The sequence below is a fragment of the Equus quagga genome, chromosome 6, assembly GCF_021613505.1.
Source record: "Equus quagga isolate Etosha38 chromosome 6, UCLA_HA_Equagga_1.0, whole genome shotgun sequence".
In the NCBI taxonomy this organism is placed as follows: domain Eukaryota; kingdom Metazoa; phylum Chordata; class Mammalia; order Perissodactyla; family Equidae; genus Equus; species Equus quagga.
In genome coordinates this window covers 84,847,488-84,866,232 of record NC_060272.1, presented here as the reverse complement: position 1 = coordinate 84,866,232, position 18,745 = coordinate 84,847,488, and the positions used below count along the sequence as shown (strand labels likewise).

General features: G+C 39.2%; 1 protein-coding gene across 6 annotated transcripts in view; it reads right to left on the bottom strand.

Moving 5' to 3' along the window:
• The window catches only part of FANCC (FA complementation group C), a 256,029-nt gene that overhangs the window by 161,833 nt on the left and 75,451 nt on the right, over nt 1-18,745 (bottom strand). For all 6 annotated transcript variants that reach the window (XR_006889046.1, XM_046664110.1, XM_046664113.1 and 3 more), the window contains 2 exons: nt 4,627-4,868; nt 2,415-2,499 (listed from right to left, as the gene is read on the bottom strand). Coding sequence is in view for 5 of the 6 variants with exons in the window: in XM_046664110.1 (XP_046520066.1) it covers nt 2,415-2,499; nt 4,627-4,791 (250 nt within the window). In the remaining variant the exon portion in view is untranslated. The remainder of the gene's footprint in view (nt 1-2,414; nt 2,500-4,626; nt 4,869-18,745) is intronic.

The following is an 18,745-nucleotide window of genomic DNA, read 5'->3' as shown; positions in this document are numbered from 1 at the left end:
GCCCCAGCACGACCTCCACTGTGAAACTTTCCTTCCCCTCAGCTCCTCGCTCAGAGTTCCACAACACCAACCATGCCCCTGAGTTCAGCTGATCATCTTAGGGCTCTTTTCTCCCTGACCGGAAGCTGCCAGTGGGCAGAAATCGTGAGGCAGGCATACCAAAACAACTTTCTAAACGTCTGTTCAGTAAATATATACATTCACGTGAAGCTGGCTGGTGGTAAAGCCAGGACTGAAACACTTCAACCAGAGGGTGTGATCCACAGGAGCAGATCATTACAACAACACGGGATTTAGAGGGCTGGGGTATTGGCTCCTATTATTTTAAGTGGTCTTTTCTGGTGAATATTAAGATTTTGAGTGTCTTCACTATTGTTAGATAAGTTATTGTGCTCAAAATTTGACATATTTTCATTTTGACATTTCTTATTTTTATTACACTAGATATTTTTATGAATTAACATGTTTTCATAAGCTTCACAGTTTCTGGGGAAAGTGACTTATTTACTGTACCTCATAAGTACCTATCCTGCAAGACTAGCATCAAGACTCAATTAGATCCACCTTGCAATTGACAGAGAGTAGGCCCAGCACAAAGTGAGCAATGCCGCTCATTCAACTTCTTCGATTCTACAACACAAACTTTCCCACGTTTTAACAGTCCTGAATTAGGGATGTGTCTTACATCCACCCTATACACTTAAAGGGCATAATATTTCTTTTTTCTAAAAAGCAGTTATTCAGTCTATGAAGTATGTAACAATGGGTGGTACCTTTAATTGGAGAAAACTCCACAGTTTCTCTTCCTTTCTCCTGCCACCAGTATCATCAGGCCAGCTCAATATTTTTCAAACTTTTGATCATGACCCATCAGTAGGTTGTGAAATCAGTTTAGGATCATGAAGACCATTTTTAAAAAAGGATAGTGAATATGGCTGCACATAAAAATAAGCATACTTTTATGAAATGTGTGTATGTATCTGTGTGTAGAAGTGTATGTGTAAGAATGCATATGTACATACACACATGCACAGAAAACGTATTTCTGATCAAAGATGTCTGAGAAACACTGACCTAAATGAAACATACAAACTTAGGGCAGGTTGTAGCCCTGGTGGGCAAATACAGTGATGGCTTTGCCATTTTAGATCAAGAACTTGAACTAGCTGAGGGAGTCAAGGGAGGAGTCAACTCAAGTGGCAAGAGGAAGCAAGCGGCCTAAGTGGAGAGGAAGAGAGACAGATGAGGGTGGGGGTGGAGTGCATGAGTTTGAGGGTGTGTGGTGCACCCATGCCTGTACATTGAAGGGACCAAATGTGGATGCTGTCGCTTCCTCACCAAGTTCATCCTTCTTAAAATGACTTATGACAGGCTAGGAAATAGAAATTGTATAATTCTTTAAAATATCAAAGGGGAAAATTCATTTTATTTTTTATTTTACTATCATTATATTATGCAACTAGTATTTGACTTTAAAAAATATGAAAAGTAAATATTACACTAGCTAAACTGTGCACATTTGGATGTGCCTGCTCCACCCTATGCTAGGCCCTGGGACGAGAAAGAGAACTAAACCCACAGTTCCTGTTCTTGAGAGGCATTCAGTTTTCCAGGGCATCAGACAGGCAAACCAACAATTGTAAAGCAGTGTAGTAGGTGTTATAATGAAGAGAGACAACAAGCTATGGAGACACTAAGAGAGGTTCCTAACTCAGCCCCAGCAAGGCTATTTCAAAGAAGGCTTAAGAGGACAAGAGACGAGAACAGATTTCCAGGCAAAAAGAATTGCCTGTCAAGAGTCCTGACATCATGCACCTTCAGGCCCTCTTAGTAATCTGACCTGGCTACACTGCATGTGTTGTAGTTGTGGAGGATTCAACAGGAAATGAGGCTGGACAGGCAGGCAGGAGGTCAATGAAGTAACACCTTCCCGAAGCGTCCTCCAATTCCTCTTAACCACGGGTAAAACCAAAATGTCACCCCTAAATAATGGCACAGCCATGGCAGGACTCAGACTCTGAAGAATGATTTTACACATGGAAAACAGTATGCAAATTAATATGAATTTTGAAACAGAGATTATTTCATTATTATAATCACTTTACACTGAAATAAAAATGAAGTTATGATAACCATCTGAGAATTTCTGCTCTCTAATACAAGGAGTTTTATCTTCCTACAGATTTGCATGTGTATGTATGTGCATGCATGTGTATCCATACAAACATGCACAAACATATGGACAACAAAGGATGCTATTTTTGTAATGGAACAATGAATACAACTGATAAGTTGTTTTATGAAAAATAGGAGAAAGGTTTATAATTTAAAGCTCTGTATTTCGGTAAACAATGCAAAGATCAAAATTATTGTTAGAAGTTTGTATTTCAAGAGGACTTGCTTTGGATTCTTACCATATGCTAAGATAAAAGGATTCCGGCAAGTTTTTGCCAACAGTTGACCAATTGTGGGGAATCTTTCAATGACTGTATTTGAATCCTGTAAAAGAAAATTATGTTTTGGTGAGTAGAAGGACACTGTGCAACTCAGAAAGACTGAACTGACATTGCAAGTCGAAGGAGCTTGAATGCTTCTTGTTTAGTATGTATTTTAGAAAAGTAGGAAAAAAAGGATTAGAGAAGATCTTTAGGCAAGTAATTCAAATAAAGTTTAACGAGCAATAACCTTACTTCTTCCTTCAACCAGGTCACCAAAATTAAGATGTACAGTACATTTACACAAAATCAATTTTGTTACAAAATTAACTTTATTTTACTCGTACTTAACAGTCAGGAAAGGCTACTTTATTTAAAAATAACAAAGACTTTATAATAGTGAAAAAAACGTTATGGGTGATTAATATTATATAATCCCATTATCTTCATCCTGATTTTTTTTATTTTGACATAATAAGAGAGGTTCCTAACCTCTATTTCAAAGAAGGTTTAGGAGGATAAGAACTCAGGAACTAGTGAAAAAAAAAACAAAAGCACGAACTCTATATGACTCCACTCATAGGTGGAAGTTAATATATTGACAAGGAGATATGATCGGTGGTTACCAGGGAACGGGGGGGTGGGGGGAGGGCACAAAGGGGGAAGTGGTGTACCCACAACATGACTAACAAAAATGTACAACTGAAATCTCACACGGTTGTAATCTATCATAACATTAATAAAAAAATAAAAAATAAAAAAAAAGCAGCCAAAGCATAAAGATATCTATATCTGTTTATTACTATTTTGACCATATGCTAAATGACATCATACTTAGTCTACAACAACCTAAGACCTGAGACCCAAAAAAAGATCAACCAAATATAAAACAGCTTAACATTAAAAAATATACATGCTGTTGTACCATTGGCCCTTTTCCCACTTCTATACCTTTCGAGAAAGTTTAAAAATAAGACCGAACAGATAATGTGCACAAATGCTGAAATAGGCATTTCCTACTGCTGCAGCAATGAATTCCTCACATTTGTCTGAGCATCAAGGCCAGGCCTAGTCTTTGTGGGACCATTTTAAGGTCAAGTTACAAAAGTCTTATTACAAACAACAATTGTAAAAGTTAGTACTGGTTGTCTTGTTAGTTAGCATTGTATCTTTCCTTCCTGTTTCTAAAGACATAAGAACTGATATCACCATGAATTATTCTTCAAATTTCCTACTTGCTTCTTTGATTAAGGGAATAAACGTATAAGACGAGAACACCTAGGTTAAATGACAGTTTTGCTTTTCATTTTGAAATTAGAAAATAAATATAAAACAAATAACATTTTCATAATATGCTAACATTAATTCATAAAAACATCTATTGTAATAACAATAAGAAATCATGTCAAAATGAAAATACATCAAATTTTGAACACAGTAACTTATCTAACAATAGTGAAGACATTCAATATCTTAATATTCACCAGAAAAGACCACTTAAAATGTTTATAAGAAGAGATCTTAATATTTATCATCCCTTAGTAGAGCCCACTTTAGAATAGGGTTGAGGAAAGGGTAAGGATTTCAGCAAAATTATCAATATTTAAGAGATGCAAAGGCCTTTAAAAGAATCCCAATTATTACCTGACAACAAGTGTCAAACTTTTATTTATTTCATAACAACTTGGGGCTGGCCCCATGGCCGAGTGGTTAAGTTCATGCGCTCTGCTTCGGAGGCCCAGGGTTTGACCAGTTCAGATCCTGGGCGCGGACACGGTACCGCTCATCAGGCAATGCTGAGGCAGCGTCCCACATGCTACAACTAGAAGGACCCACAACTAAAATATACAACTATGTGCTGGGGGACTTTGGGGAGAAAGAAAAAAAAAGACGAATGGCAATAGATGTTAGCTCAGGTACCAATCTTTAAAAAAATAACAACTTGATTGGTCAGGAAGTCTCATGTGACAATATAGCTAATCAAGAAGAAAAGACTGAAGACACAATAAATCAGAGACTAGGAAATCATTTCTTGTCTGCATTACCTGGGAGTAATTTGTCTTTCTAATCCATCAATACATTAGGTCACTATCACAAGTCGCTGACTCTAAATAGCGTTCAGGCCTAGAGAAACCTGGTAAAGAGGCCCTGATGTCACAAAATAACCTCCCTATTTGGGTCCACTACTTACCATCTCTTTCAAGGCTTCATACATCTGCCTCAGGAACTCCTGAAACCGAGGCAGGTGAAGACAGGTGTCTTGCTGGGTTTCCACAGTGGAGGCCTGGTCCCATGTAGAAACCTTCTGCATCCAAAACTGGTAATCAGAAGAAAGGCCTACTGAGTCTTGAGCCATCTCAGGAAAGGGAAAAGGGGATGCACCTCCACAGTGGCCTGCCAAGCGCTGAGGGAGACAGTGAGCACGCAGCAAATCTATAAGGGGAAAAATGAAACATTTAAAAAGGGGCTTTTATTGGTGTCTTCACGATCCACTGAGGAGTGCAGGAAGAATGACAAGGGACTAAAATAGGAAGCCTTCTGGGGAGTCATCTTTGAACTATTTTAAAATGTGTCACCCAGCTGTAGCTCCAATTTTTACCATCTCCACTTTTATCGTGAGTAATATCATTACACTAAAGTCATTATACCTCTACAGGCACATGCTAATCATGTACAAAAAGCACAGCTGATAATACTTTATATCTTTCTAGGATTGAGCTATTTTTAAATTTTCTGAATATGAAGTTCATTTGAGTATTTTAATGTAATGGGAAATAAAAAACATCCACTGGTGTTTAATAATAGTCTGTGCCTAGGAAGTGTTTTTGAAGTTCTTATGTTTTTTATATGCATTCTGGCTTCTCACTTAGATGTAAAAAAAAATCTCCAAGCATTACTGTCTAATGAATTTTCTTCCCAGTTTCTCTTCATTTCTTAGATAAAAGTAAAATAATTCATTCCACATGCATCGATGTGAACACTTTGCATACATAATTTAATTAAAGACTTCTGTATATGCTTGAGCTCCATTCACAAGAAGAAATCATATTTAGTAAAATATGTTGAACTCCAATTATTGAGATGTACTAGTCCTAAGTGACAGAAAATAAAACTCATAAACCTGCCTTAGCAGACCTAAAGCACACGGTAAAAAGAATAGTGAAGCTATGCAATGAGCGTGGGCCTCAGGCAGAGCGAGGGCAACACCCTCCAGGCGCCCCAGCAGTCCCAGCTCCGAGCCACGCCCCCTCGGCAGGCACCCCAGGCAGACGAGAGAGCGGCTGCTGCTCACAGGGGCCAGCTTCAGACTCCTGCTTCATGGGGCGGGGATGACACCAGCTATCTAAGTTCAAAGAACTACTCTGTAAGTGGTAAATGAGTTTAAATCTTCAGCAGCAACAATAAACAAATAAAATGCTCCCAATTAAATGCCAAAAACATTAACCAAGGAAGTTCTCATTACTAAACAGGAAAACAAAAAAATTTAAAAAGAGTGTACAATTTGGCTGCAGTGCAAAAAACCCTAGACCAGGAAGATGAAAGTTTTAAAATGATACTGAAAACTTAGTCTTGAAAAGGACCATATTAAAATAAAATAAAAAGCTTAAGAATGCAGGCAATACATGTATACTATCAAATGGCATAATAGCCAAAACTCTAGGCATTGTCCCTGATTCCTCCGTTTCTTTCATTGTTCTCTCATCCAAGCCATCACCAATACCTTCAATTCTACCTCAAAAATAAATATGTGATTTGATTTGACTTCATCCACTTCTTTCTAACTCCACTGCCACCATCCAACCCTATCTCTATCCATTTCTTTCCTAGAATCTTCTATCTGGTCCCATCTGCCCCTCTCCAATTCATTGTCTACAACAGCCAACAAAATTAACTTCCCCAAATGTAAACGAGACCTAGCACACTCCTGCTTAAAACGTCCCTTCAACAGCTTCCTTGGAAAGAAATCCCAAACCCCCGCAGAGAAGACACTAGCTCTACACCGCCGTCCCTAAGCCCCCGCCAAATGCAGCTGCAGCACACCCTCTGCCTGCCATGTTGCCTCTCCCAGCCGACACGGTCCAGCCCAGAACCTGCCATCTGTTCTACCAACACACTAAACCCTTCCCTGCTTCCAGGCCTTTCTGCTGATTCCTCCACAACTCTTATCACATCAGTAACTACCCTGGGCACGCACTTTTCACTCAGTTACGGCTGCCTCCACTGGCATGTACATTCCCTGTCTTCCTAGACTTCAGCACAGGCCTGGCAAATACTCAATAAACACTGAATGAAGAAATGAATAATTCGTTGATATTTTTCAAAGTATAGTTCTAAGCTAAATGCCGTAATAAAATGCTTTTCCAGATATAGCAATTTAATTTTTAAAAGGTAACTCTGCAAAAAAAGAAAATTTTAAAGGTATTTTTATATTATCTATGTGAAATTTAATTATTAACATCCCATTTTAAAAATATAGTAATAATAGCTTATATATACATATACTTACTGTGCTCTTGGCAATATATGAAATGATTATGCATACTAGCTAATTTAATCCTCACAGCAACCCTATGAAATGGGTACAATTATCCTCATTTTACAGAGGCATAAAGCAATTATGTAATTGCCTAAAGTAAGATTATGTAAAAGCCCAAAGGAAGTAACTGCTAGTAAATAGCACAGCTAGGACTGTGTGATTTGAATGCAGGGAGTGTGGCTCTAAAGTCTGTGCCCTTAAACAAAGAAAGAAACTGAAGAAACAAATTGACGAATTTCTTATATATTTCATATGGCCCTAGATGCAGGTCAGTATAGATATTTGGGGACACTAAATTGAAGAACTTTTTGATATTACAGACAAGAAACACTATTTTATTACAACAAAATTACAAACAACCTTTGGTTTACCAGTGGAAATGCATCTGATTGTTTGAAATGGAAAAGGCTTTAGGGATCATGTGGTAAAGTGGTCCTGGATGCTCTATTCCATAGCCTATCTAGGGGCGCGGGGTGAGGAGATGGTAGAGGCTGGGAAAAGAGTGGTGCCCCGGTTGTGATGGTAGCAATGGGGATGCTGCCGACATTTAGTGACTAGGAGTACGGGATGCTGAACACACTGCAACGCGCTGGGATAGCAGCTCACAAAGAAAAATGAGATCTTCCCCCAAAGGCCAGTGATGCCCCTAGTGAGAAACACTGACCTAATCTGAAGACTCTGGAATGGCCATTCCATTGGTTTTGCCTGTTTAGCATTCCTTCTCTCTTCTTTCAGTTATACCATCTTACTTTTCCTTTAGGAAAGTACCTCTCCTCCATTCCCCAAGTCTTGGTTCTATTAATCAAGGCAACTGTACCTCAGCCAAGGGGTAGGATGCTGATTCAAGTTAGGCAAACTAGACTCTGCTGGAAATCTGAATCTTTAGTAGACTGACATAAGGGTGGAGTTAAGTTATTCAAAGACTGTCTTAGTCCAGATCCCTGGAGCATCCCTACATCACGTCCCCAACAAGGAATGGCTTTTCAGCCCTCTCTTTAATTCTGTCAGCTACCCAGGGACCTTCTAATAAATTTTTTTTTCTTAAATTAACCACTGTTGCTTTCCGTGATTTTCAATCAAAGAACACAAACTGATATAGTCTGATACTGATAGGGTGTATGACACAAACTGATACCAGCTAGTGGGCTACAGACAACAGACCTTTGGAGAAAGGAGGGGAACTTAGAACTATTACTGGGCTAAGTCATGGAAAACAGCAGTGAAAATTATGTTCATATTAGGAAACTGGAAAGCACAAGTCCACGGAACGAAAGGGTAATATAGATCAATGAGGTATTGCCTGCATACAAGGACCCTGACTCATTATACTATTCTAGTAGGAATGGCCAAGTGAAAGGCACTATACTATCAAAAAAACAATGCCACACATTTGGTGATTTGCAGAGAACCCACGTCCCCAGCTGAGGGGCCAATGGAGCTTGATATCAGGCTATCACAAACATAATCAAATGGTGACTTCAACTCAAGCTGCACTTTCAGATGTGGGTCGTAACTGGAGCAAATTAATACCACCTTGGCATCTAAAATGCAGTTATATAGCTGGGAAATGCATTTCACCATTGGGATAAACTGAGGACATGAGAAAGCAGTTCACTTTCACCTGCCTCAGAGATATCTACTCAGGATACAGCATATTACACTAGACTACCAGAGTGAAGATATTAGGCTGATAGAATCTGGAGAGTAGGAAAATACAGGTGCCTTGCTTGTATTCCAGATGGTGGGATATAAACCCCATGAACATACAGGGCCTGCCACTGTTTCAGGAAGTTTCTTGTGATGCAATGGTCTGTGCCAAGTCAGGACATGCCCTTTAAAATGAGGATACACAAGAAACTAGTACCAGTGGTTGCCTCCACTGTAGAGGCCTGGGTAGCTGGATGATAAGTACAGGAAAGGAACTTAGGTTTTACTATACACCTTTCTGCACCTTTTCAATTTAACACCACGTACACTAATTACTGACTCAAAACTAATAATAATAAACAAAAAATAAAGTGAATGATAACCACTGTACCTTACACCTGTTGAGAGGCAAAATGCCTGGCTGAAATATTTGAGATTCTGAAGACAACATATATTACATGGGTTTTAGACCATTTATCTGCTTCTACCCATTTGTCTGGCAATGAGAAAATCTGGGTAGGCCCCATAGGAAAAACCACTGCACAACTTGTCCATGCTGAAGTGCTCTGCCACTGAGCTCATAAGACCCAGCAGATCCAGCGCTGTTTAAAGTGTGTGTGGAAGATCCGGATTCTGGGAAAAGCGTATGGCAGGCCTCAGTAACTGGACTGATCTTCCAAGCCACAAAGCCGGGTGTGCCCAGCAGCACTCTATCATCATGTGCAAATTATGCTTGCTTGGTCAAAATGCATGAGCAAGGTTTTTGGTTGCTATCTGTATATGTCGTGCTTGCTATGTCAGATAATCTTTAAAAACTCCCTTCTCTTTCATTCTCCCCCTCTCCTACTATCGCACATATAGAATACATTATTAGTAGATAAATTTTCTAAAGTCTATAATTTACAGAATATAACAGAGATGGAAAAAAGAACCGACATTATCCAGAACTGCTTGACTTGAAGCTAGATGCGTTAACCAGGCACTACTTTGGATCATCTCGTTTCCTTTTTTGAAGGAAGAGAGAGCTAAATTATGTTAGTTGCAAGTGTTTTAAAAATTCTGTGTGTGGAAAGCAGTAGGTTTAAACATCCCAAGTAACTAACAAGCGAAAGGCAGTGGATATCTGTTCTTTTTGCCCTCCTACCACCCTTTTCCTGTTATTTTAACATACACGCACCCCACTATTGATCAGAAGAAGTGCCCTTCTTCCTTCCCATACAGTCCTAGGGAGACTATGGATCCAGATGCGCCTCCTTAGAAGTGGGAGAGTTAGACAGGTCTAAAAGATACAGCTAGTAAATGCGTTATACAAACAAAATGAACTTTATGTCTCTTTATGTGGCACCACTCACAAACTGCAGACTTTCACCCAATGAGGAGAGTGGCTTATGATAGTCTCACTTCAACACAAGCTATATGGTACAAGTCAAATTTTGTTTAGGATGTTTGTCTTTTTTTTTGTAACTGTTTAATGAGTATTTTTTGATACACAAAAAGGTAAAGATAACAGCCAGCTGAACTCCCTTAACCTGTTCAAATCATTATCAAGATTTTCCATTTTTAAAGCAAATCAAAGATGTCATAACACTTTTCTCAAAATACTTTGATTTGTATCTCATTTTTATAAGGACTTAAGAAATTTAACTACAATATCTCTTTCACACCCAATAAAGCCAACAATAACATCATCTAATAGCCCATCTATGTTCAAATTTCTTAAAAATTTCCCTTTACATTTGGGTTATTTATATCAGGATCCAAACGAGATCCACACATTGCATATGGTCAATATTGTTATTTTTTCCTTAACTTGTAACAAAATAATGTTTAAAAAAAAGTCTCCTTTAATTTGTAACAAGTACCCTCTTTCAGTTTTTTAACCATTTCGTATCATTTATTCCCTGGAACACCAACACGCTTGCCCTAGAGGGACCCTTGCAATCGCGCCTTGGCTGATGGCACTCCTGTGGTGTTTCTAACATGTTTTGCTATTTCCCTACATTGCTTACACACTGACAGCTAGATCTGGAGGTTTCACTAGATTCAGGGTCAATTCTTCTACAACAATACTTCATTGGGGTGTTGTGTACTTTGAATCACATCAGAAGAACACGCTGTTTTGTTATTTCCTGTATGAGAATGTCACCAAACCAAGTGGGTTCCCTCCGGGCAGAGCTGCAATCAGACCAGAAGCAGTCGTCACACAGAAGAGAACTTGTTTGCAGCAAACAGGAGGCCACGCGGGATCATGTCGAAAGTTGTGGCTGTTCCCGAACACAGGGAAGCAGGGGTTTTTTATTTGGGATGGGAAATGAATATTCAAAAGGGAGATGTGGGTATTTGCTTGCACAGACTCAGCTGGAAGACATGCTTCCACATACTCTGCAGGTTATGGTAATAAGGCCTAAGCTCCTCCCAGAGAGGAGACGTTAGCATTAAAAATGAGGCAAAGGTCACAGGCCTCGCTCTTGTGGTGAGGTTTGGTCTGATTCAGAGTGGCTGGCGATTGCATCTCTTAAGCAGTTACATGCTGCCAATCCTCAGGGCAATTAGTCAGTGACAATAATGTTGAAAATATCAGTGGTTTCAGGTATTGTCAACCTAATCCATCTCTTATAAAGTTTACTGTCAACATTTTCCCTAATGGTTTTAGGATCTACTGATGATCATTTTAGATCTATTAGAGATTAAAAAACAGTAATTTTCTCATTGTATCCATTCTCCTGCTTTTATGATGTTTCTTGATGTATAGAAGATTTACATTTCTAGGTAGTCAGATTATTCTAACAGTCTTTTCCTTTGGAACTCCAACGTATGTCTCTCCAACACCATGAAATTGCCAGAAGTTCTCCTGACTTCTCTTTTCATAGCACAGGCCCTCTTCCAAGTTCTTGGTCTCTTCCAGCTTCTCAAGAAATGGCAAACGCCCCAAGGGTGAAAAGCTGCTGTATACTGCCTGCTTAGAACTCTGCGCTTCCCTTCACCCCCAGATCTTAACCCCTTGAGTTCTGAGTACCTTCACAGTTTTCCAATACCTTCAAATACGTCTACTCTAAAATAGCTGGAAGTGAAGTCTATAAGTTCTCTTGATTAACCAAGATAGGTGACATAAACAAAAGTATGATATGAAATATATTTAATGTAAACATATTTAGTTAAAATTGCATCCAATTTCAGTTCTACTTCAGATAATGGTAGACTATATAATTAAGACCAACTTTCCTGCTGAAAGTTATTCTATAAGACTACACGAAATATAAAAACATAATTTAAAAATCAGCAAAGAATCAGAAAAGTAGTGTGCAATGACCAGAGAAAGATCTTTGTACATAGGGTTGCACAGGTCTAGGGAGGCTTTTGTGATCCTGAAGAGGTGGTTAAATGGCAAACAGCTCTTTTGACAGCCTTGCTAGAGAGTCAAAGTAGGAGGCCAGGCCTGCCCACCTGAGGTCCTACTAAACCACCCCCCACTTAGGGTGGGGCCTAGAAGGGTGCACCCTAAGAGTATGGGTGACCCAGAAGAGAGGCAGCCTCCATGGAGACTACAACCTAACTGTGAAACTGAAGCTGAATTAAGCTGGCCCCAGGTTGCCAGTGCTACCAGGTACCTGGAAGATGCAAACAAAAATCCTCTCTGCAAGAAGATAACATGACCATAGGTCTCTAAAAGTGATTTTTCAAATATAACAATAATTTCAAAAATACCAATAATCAAGTGCACAGGAAGAAAAGAACATATACACAAGAACTCCAAAACTGACGGACGAGAAAAACCAAAACCAAAGTACTCCAGACAGTTCCAAAACTAGACAAAAATTATAAAGCAACTAAAAGGGTCTCTTGTGAAGATGGAAGCTAAAATTTCAACAAACTAAAAACTACAAAACATGACCCTGTAGTTGAAAAAGAATACAATAGAAATTCTAGAACTGAAAAATAAAATAACTGAAATTAAGAATTCAACAGATCGTTTTAACAGCTGATCAGACCCAGTTGAAAACAAAAGTAGTGAACTTGGAAGATATATGAGAAGAAACCATCCAGAATTCAACATGGAAAGTAAAAACAATGGAATAATACAGAAGAATGGTTAAGACACATAGAAATACAGTGAGAATGCCAGAAAACATATCTTTAATGCAATCAAAGGCAAAAAAGGCCAACCTAGAATACTGCACCCAGCTAAAATACCCTTCAAGCATGCAGGTGAAATCAAGCCTCTCTGACACACTGAAAGAATCTGCCACCAGTAAACCTGCTCTAAAGGATGTTCTTCAGGCAGATGAAAAATGATCCCAGATGGAAGTCTGGAGTGTAACAAGAAATGAAAAACAGCAAAAATGGCAGATGCATGGGAAAATTTAAATTAACATTTATGATATAAAATAAGAATAGTATCATTGGGGTTTTAAATATACACACAAATTAGGGGCTGGCCCCATGGCCAAGTGGTTGAGTTCGCGCACTCTACTTCAGCAGCCCGGGGTTTTGGCGGTTCAGATCCTGGGCACAGACCTGGTGCCGCTCATCAGGCCACACTGGGGAGGCATCCAGCATGCCACAACTAGAAGGACCCATAACTAAAATGTACAACTATGTACTGGGGGCTTTGGGGAAAAAGAAGGAAAAATACAATCTTTTAAAAAAATACATAGACATTAAAATATATAAAAACAATAGCATATAAGCCAGGAGAACAATAGAGTTAAAGACTTTGAAAGTCCCTGCATTTGCCAGGACAAGAAGGATAAAAGTGTTAACATTCAACTTTAATAATTCAAGACACCTATCACAATTTCTAGGATGTTCATTAATAGACTATTAAAAAGCAGTATATAATTTCCAAGTTATCAGAGGAGAAAAATTTATAATAAAAAAACCCACCCTTCAGGGCCAGTCCCATGGCTGAGTGGTTAAGTTCACGCACTCTGCTTTGTGGCCCAGGGTTTCGCCAATTCAAATCCTGGGCGTGGACATGGCACCGCTCGTCAAGCCATGCTGAGGCAGCATCCCACATGCCACATCTAGAAGGACCCACAACTAAAAATACACAACTATGTGCTGGGGGGCTTTGGGAGAAAAAGGAAAAATAAAATCTTTAAAAAAAAAAAACCTACCCTTTAAAGGGCAAGATTACAGGGAAAAAGGAATACAGAATAGACAAGATAAATAAAAAGCACACAGTAAGATGGTAGATTTAAGCTCAAATATATCAGTAATTATACAATATGTAAATAGATTAAATTCTCCAAGTAAAAACCAAAGATTATCAGTTTTGAATTAAAAAATAAACCATATGCTGTTACAAAAGACACAGCTAAAACATAATTACAAAGAGGCTAAAGAAGAATGGGGGGAAAAATACCATGCAAACCTAACGGAAGGAATCAAGTAAACAAACAGTATCCAGTCAAACACACTTTGGGGCAAAAAGCATTAGCAGAGGTAAACAGGGTCACTTCGTAATGATAAAATGTTGCATCCACCAGGGAGATGTAACAATTCTAAGTTTTCACGCATCTAATAACATGGAAATGTAAAATAAAATATAAACCTTAAAATATAACACAGAAATTGACATAACTACAAGGAAAAATAATCAATTCCAATCACAGTGGGAAATTTTCATGTACTTCTCTCAGTAAATCATGGAATAATCGTACAAAAATCCACAAATTACCAAATTTCCCTCAAAGAACACTCCAAGCTTATTAAGTGTACTCTCGCAGAATATTCACAGCAACATTATACATAATAGACCTAAACTGAAAACAACCCGTATGCCAATCACGAGTAGAATAAATAAATAAAATGTACTATACTCATACAAGTGAATACTATGCAGCAATGAAAATATAGAAAGCACCACTACAGGCATACAGATAAACCGGCAATCATAACGTTGAGAAAAAGAAACCAACCCAAAAGAATACATATACACACCAATCAACTGATAAGATTCATTTACATAATGTTCAAAAGCACATAAAAGTAAAACTGTAGTGATTACCCTAAAAACCTGTTAACCTTTAGAAGGAAAGAAGTACTATTGGGAGGACACATGTGAACAGCCGTCAAGACTCTGGCAAAGTTGTATTTCTTGACCTGGATGGCAGTAACACATGTACTAGTGTTTTAATAATTTATTAAAGTGTAAATCATGTTTATGTGCTTTTTCTATATGTTACTTCCCAGAATTATAAAAAAAATTTTTTAACTTCTAGATACACATTTACCATATAGACATCACCTCAAAGGGAAGGAAGAAAAGAAAAAATACTATAATTTATAAATGTTAATAAAGACAAAAAGTATTTGATGAATACAATAAAAGGTTTTAAATTGTTGAAATAGTCTGTAAGAATTTTCTATTTTTTAGCTGAGTTGTCTGCTTAAAAATATTCAAACCAGCAGAATGGGCCAGAGCTACAGTTGCAGTGCTTGCATCTTCTCCTCTCTGTCCTCAAACAACAGCTCCCTATTCCCGGTCCTGGCTCTGAGGAGAAGATCCACAGCCTATCCCCTCCCGCTTCCCTCCCGTAGCTATGTGGCTGCTGCTTTGCCCTGAGAGGGCTATTGTCACGAGGAGGGAGAGACACCCAATTCACCACTCAGGAAAGAACTGGTGAGCGGATGAGGTGATCTGTGCTCAAGCAAATGAGGCAGCGTTCATGTAGCTCAATCTTTTGATCAATACCAAAATCCTTGATATTGCCCCAAATGTAAATCCTTTACTTTCCTAGGATTCTGCTTAGTGTGTGTGCCCTCGCATGGATATTTATGCCTATATTCATTTCATATGAACAATTAAATATTTTTTAGCATCTTTTATTTAAAAGCATAAAAGAAAGTTCAATGACATATTTCCTTAAAACTCAGGATTTTAAACAAGTATTTTACACATATTGTATATACTAATGTAGCAAAAGCAAATGGCATGCAAAGTTAGAAGGCAATTCCCATTTTACATTTCTTGAGCATTTCTCTTTTAGCACATTTATGCAGACCCAGAAACCAAAACCTGATTTCACCTTCCATACATAAAAAGACTAAAAACAACAGAAGTTGTTAGTCCCCTCAGTACGTATTTCCAGAAGAAAACAAAATGACCTTCAAAATTTCCTATGGGGGGGGGGCTAAAGGAAAGTCCTATGAGCAGAGAGACCTAGACACCCTAATGGAAATGATTCTCCTGTGAAAGATTCCCATGTGCTTGTTCATGTCCCTGTTTGCTGATGATCAGAGGAAAGCAAGAGGTGGGAGGCGGAAGTATAAAGTGGCAAGGGAAACCAGCCACGGGGCCCAGGAAGGATCAGAGATACTGAACAGGGACTAGTTCAAAATGGAGTCAGCATAGGATCACTGTATTTGCCCTTCTCTCATTTCTAAATGGTCGAAAGTTATTTTGTTGCTTGCTAAGTACTATTTTATGAATGCAAATCACCACAGTACAAAGATACACTGTAGTTGATACATAGATACACTGTAGTCCAACTGTTGTTCCAGGGGGTTCACAGTCTGAGATATCAAAATAACACTGCTCAAAGTAGAACAGCTGTGAAAGGGGTAATGCTTCAGGGCTAAAAGGGTCCCCACTTTGGTGATTTCTATTCTTTAGGAAAATGACATTCAAAAACTTCATGGAAATGTTCATCACAAGGACGATGGAGTTCACCAAGCACAATTCATTAGAGCGGAAGAAGATAATAAAAGCATCAAAACCTGAGCAGTGTCTGAAGAAAGAAAGGAAGAAGGAAGAAACAATCGGGTGATAGTCTGGGGCAAAGCACAGTCATGCACCACACACCAACATTTCCGTCAATGATTGACTGCATGTACAACGGTGGCCCCGTTAAGTACCATGTAGCCTAGGTGTGTAGTAGGCTACACCATCTAGGTTTGTGTAAGCACACGCTAGGATGTTCGCACAACAAAATCACCTACTGATGCATTTCCCAGAATGTATCCCCATCGTTAAGCGATGCATGACTATATCCTAATTCATTAAAAAAACAAACAAAACCATTTCCTTTCATTTAGAAATCAAGAAGTGTTTGAGACTGGCAGGAAACAACCCTAGACTAGTGGTTGTCAAATTGTCATTCAGAAAGCAAGGTGGGTTCCTAAAGTCGCGTGTTAACAACTGAGCATTTAAGCAGCCCTGACTTCAAAGAGCAGGCCCTGCAGGCCCAGACAGGGCCGTGCATGATGTCCAGTCTATCACAGCACTGGAACTAGTGACCAGTGATGTCACAATTCTAGCCTCTCATTTAACATTATGTGACATTATTTCCATCTCCTAATTTACTAAGTTTCAGGATGGAAAAATCCATTCCATAATTTAACTTGCAATTTTCTGGTCCTCCATTAGCATTGCTGTTGAACGATGCTTTCATATCTCAAATGGCTGTCCCATCTAGAGACATCTTAGAACTCAACCTTTTTATATTTTCTGAAAAGTCTAAAAAGAAATCCTACTTAGCTGGTATGAGGAGGAATCTGGTACCTTTAAAGTCCTCTCAAAGGCTACAATTGCCACAGATGTAAGGGACAAATATTTTAAAAATCATTTAATCTTAAACATCATTGTTTTCTTTCACGGCAAATAGGAGGTAATCTACAAAGCCGTGCCATAAGCAAATAAGAGTAGCCAAGGCTACATTTTGGATATGTGAGGAATTCTTAAGCAGTTATTATAAATTAATCATGAGCCCTGAAGTAATTACCAAGGTCCTACCATCTGTACCTTCTAAACCAGTGGAGTGAGTAAATATCTAAGACGACAAAAATGACAATGATGGCAACAGTGAACTCCTACAACTCAACAAAGGAAAAACAAACAACCCACTTAAAAAAAATGGGCAAAGGACGTGAAGAGACATCTCTCCAAAGATATACAAATGACCAATAAACATTCCTGCCAAAGGAAGCAAACTCTGAATCATGAAAGCTTCCTGGGAGGTCCTCTCTAGAATAGCTCGGGGCACAGTTAGATAACCTAGAGGCACTGCCAGCCCTCCAGGCCTTCACAGGCCCAAGGAGAATGATAACGACCACAGAAAAGGATAAATCCTGTCAGGGCATAAACCACTGCCATTAAGGTGGCACTGTTAACCGATTCATTGGCAGGAATGGTTGCATATGCTTGTTCAAGCCAAGAGTCAGTCAGGTTTTCTCCCAGTTCTAAATTCCAAAAGTTACTCACCCTCCCCTTAGCGATGGCCTGGGAGATAAGAGTGATGGCATTATGTTTTCAGGTCAATGCCAGAGTAAAGTAAAGAAAGAAAAGAAAAAAGGGTTTCATGTTTAAAGGAGGAAATCTTGATTCAGCGTCTTGGGAGGAAGCAATCTACATCCATGTTAGCTACTGCTCTTCTTCACCAATTTGATTTGAAAGCCTCCAGCATCTGTACAAGAGCAGATGTCAGGCTGAGCCCTCTTTAGCTGTGAGATGTGTGTCCAAGGCTCAGTGCCTTCTAGTTTTGTCAGCAGTCAGGAGCACTTGGGAAGGTCCCTCCTAACAGGGCTTGATGGCTGTCTTCCTCTGAAGACACTTCCAGAACACCCAGTCACCAGGATCTAGACTGTGACCAACAGGCTCCCTGAAATTGGGATCCAGGAAAGCTTCTTTATTGGGGGGGGGGGGGGGTGATGAAGCTAACTGAGCTAACTTCTATTGCCAATCTTCCTCTTTTTGCTTGAGGAAGATTCACCCTGAGCTAACATCTGTGCCAATCTTCCTCTATTTTGAATGTGGGCCGCTGTCACAGCATGGCTACCAATGAGTGCTGTAGGTCTGCACCTGGGAACCAAACCCAGGCCACCAAAGCAGAGTACATCAAACTTAGCCACTAGGCCAGGGGGCCAGCCCCCAATAAAGCTTCTTTAACCTGCTGATGACAGGCTTGAGCATACGACGTTATAAACATACAGCAGCTGGTCTAGTATGAGACAAGAGGGATCACCAAAAGATGTACACTAACAGTCACTGGTCTGCCAGTAATTGTCTCATGTGGAGTGAGTTTATGTTTCCCAAAGAGGGTACCGTGAACAGTCAGCAAGACCATAGGCAATACTTTAGGCCCGGGGAGTCCAGTGGTTTTGGCAAGTTTAGAAATTTAAAGTT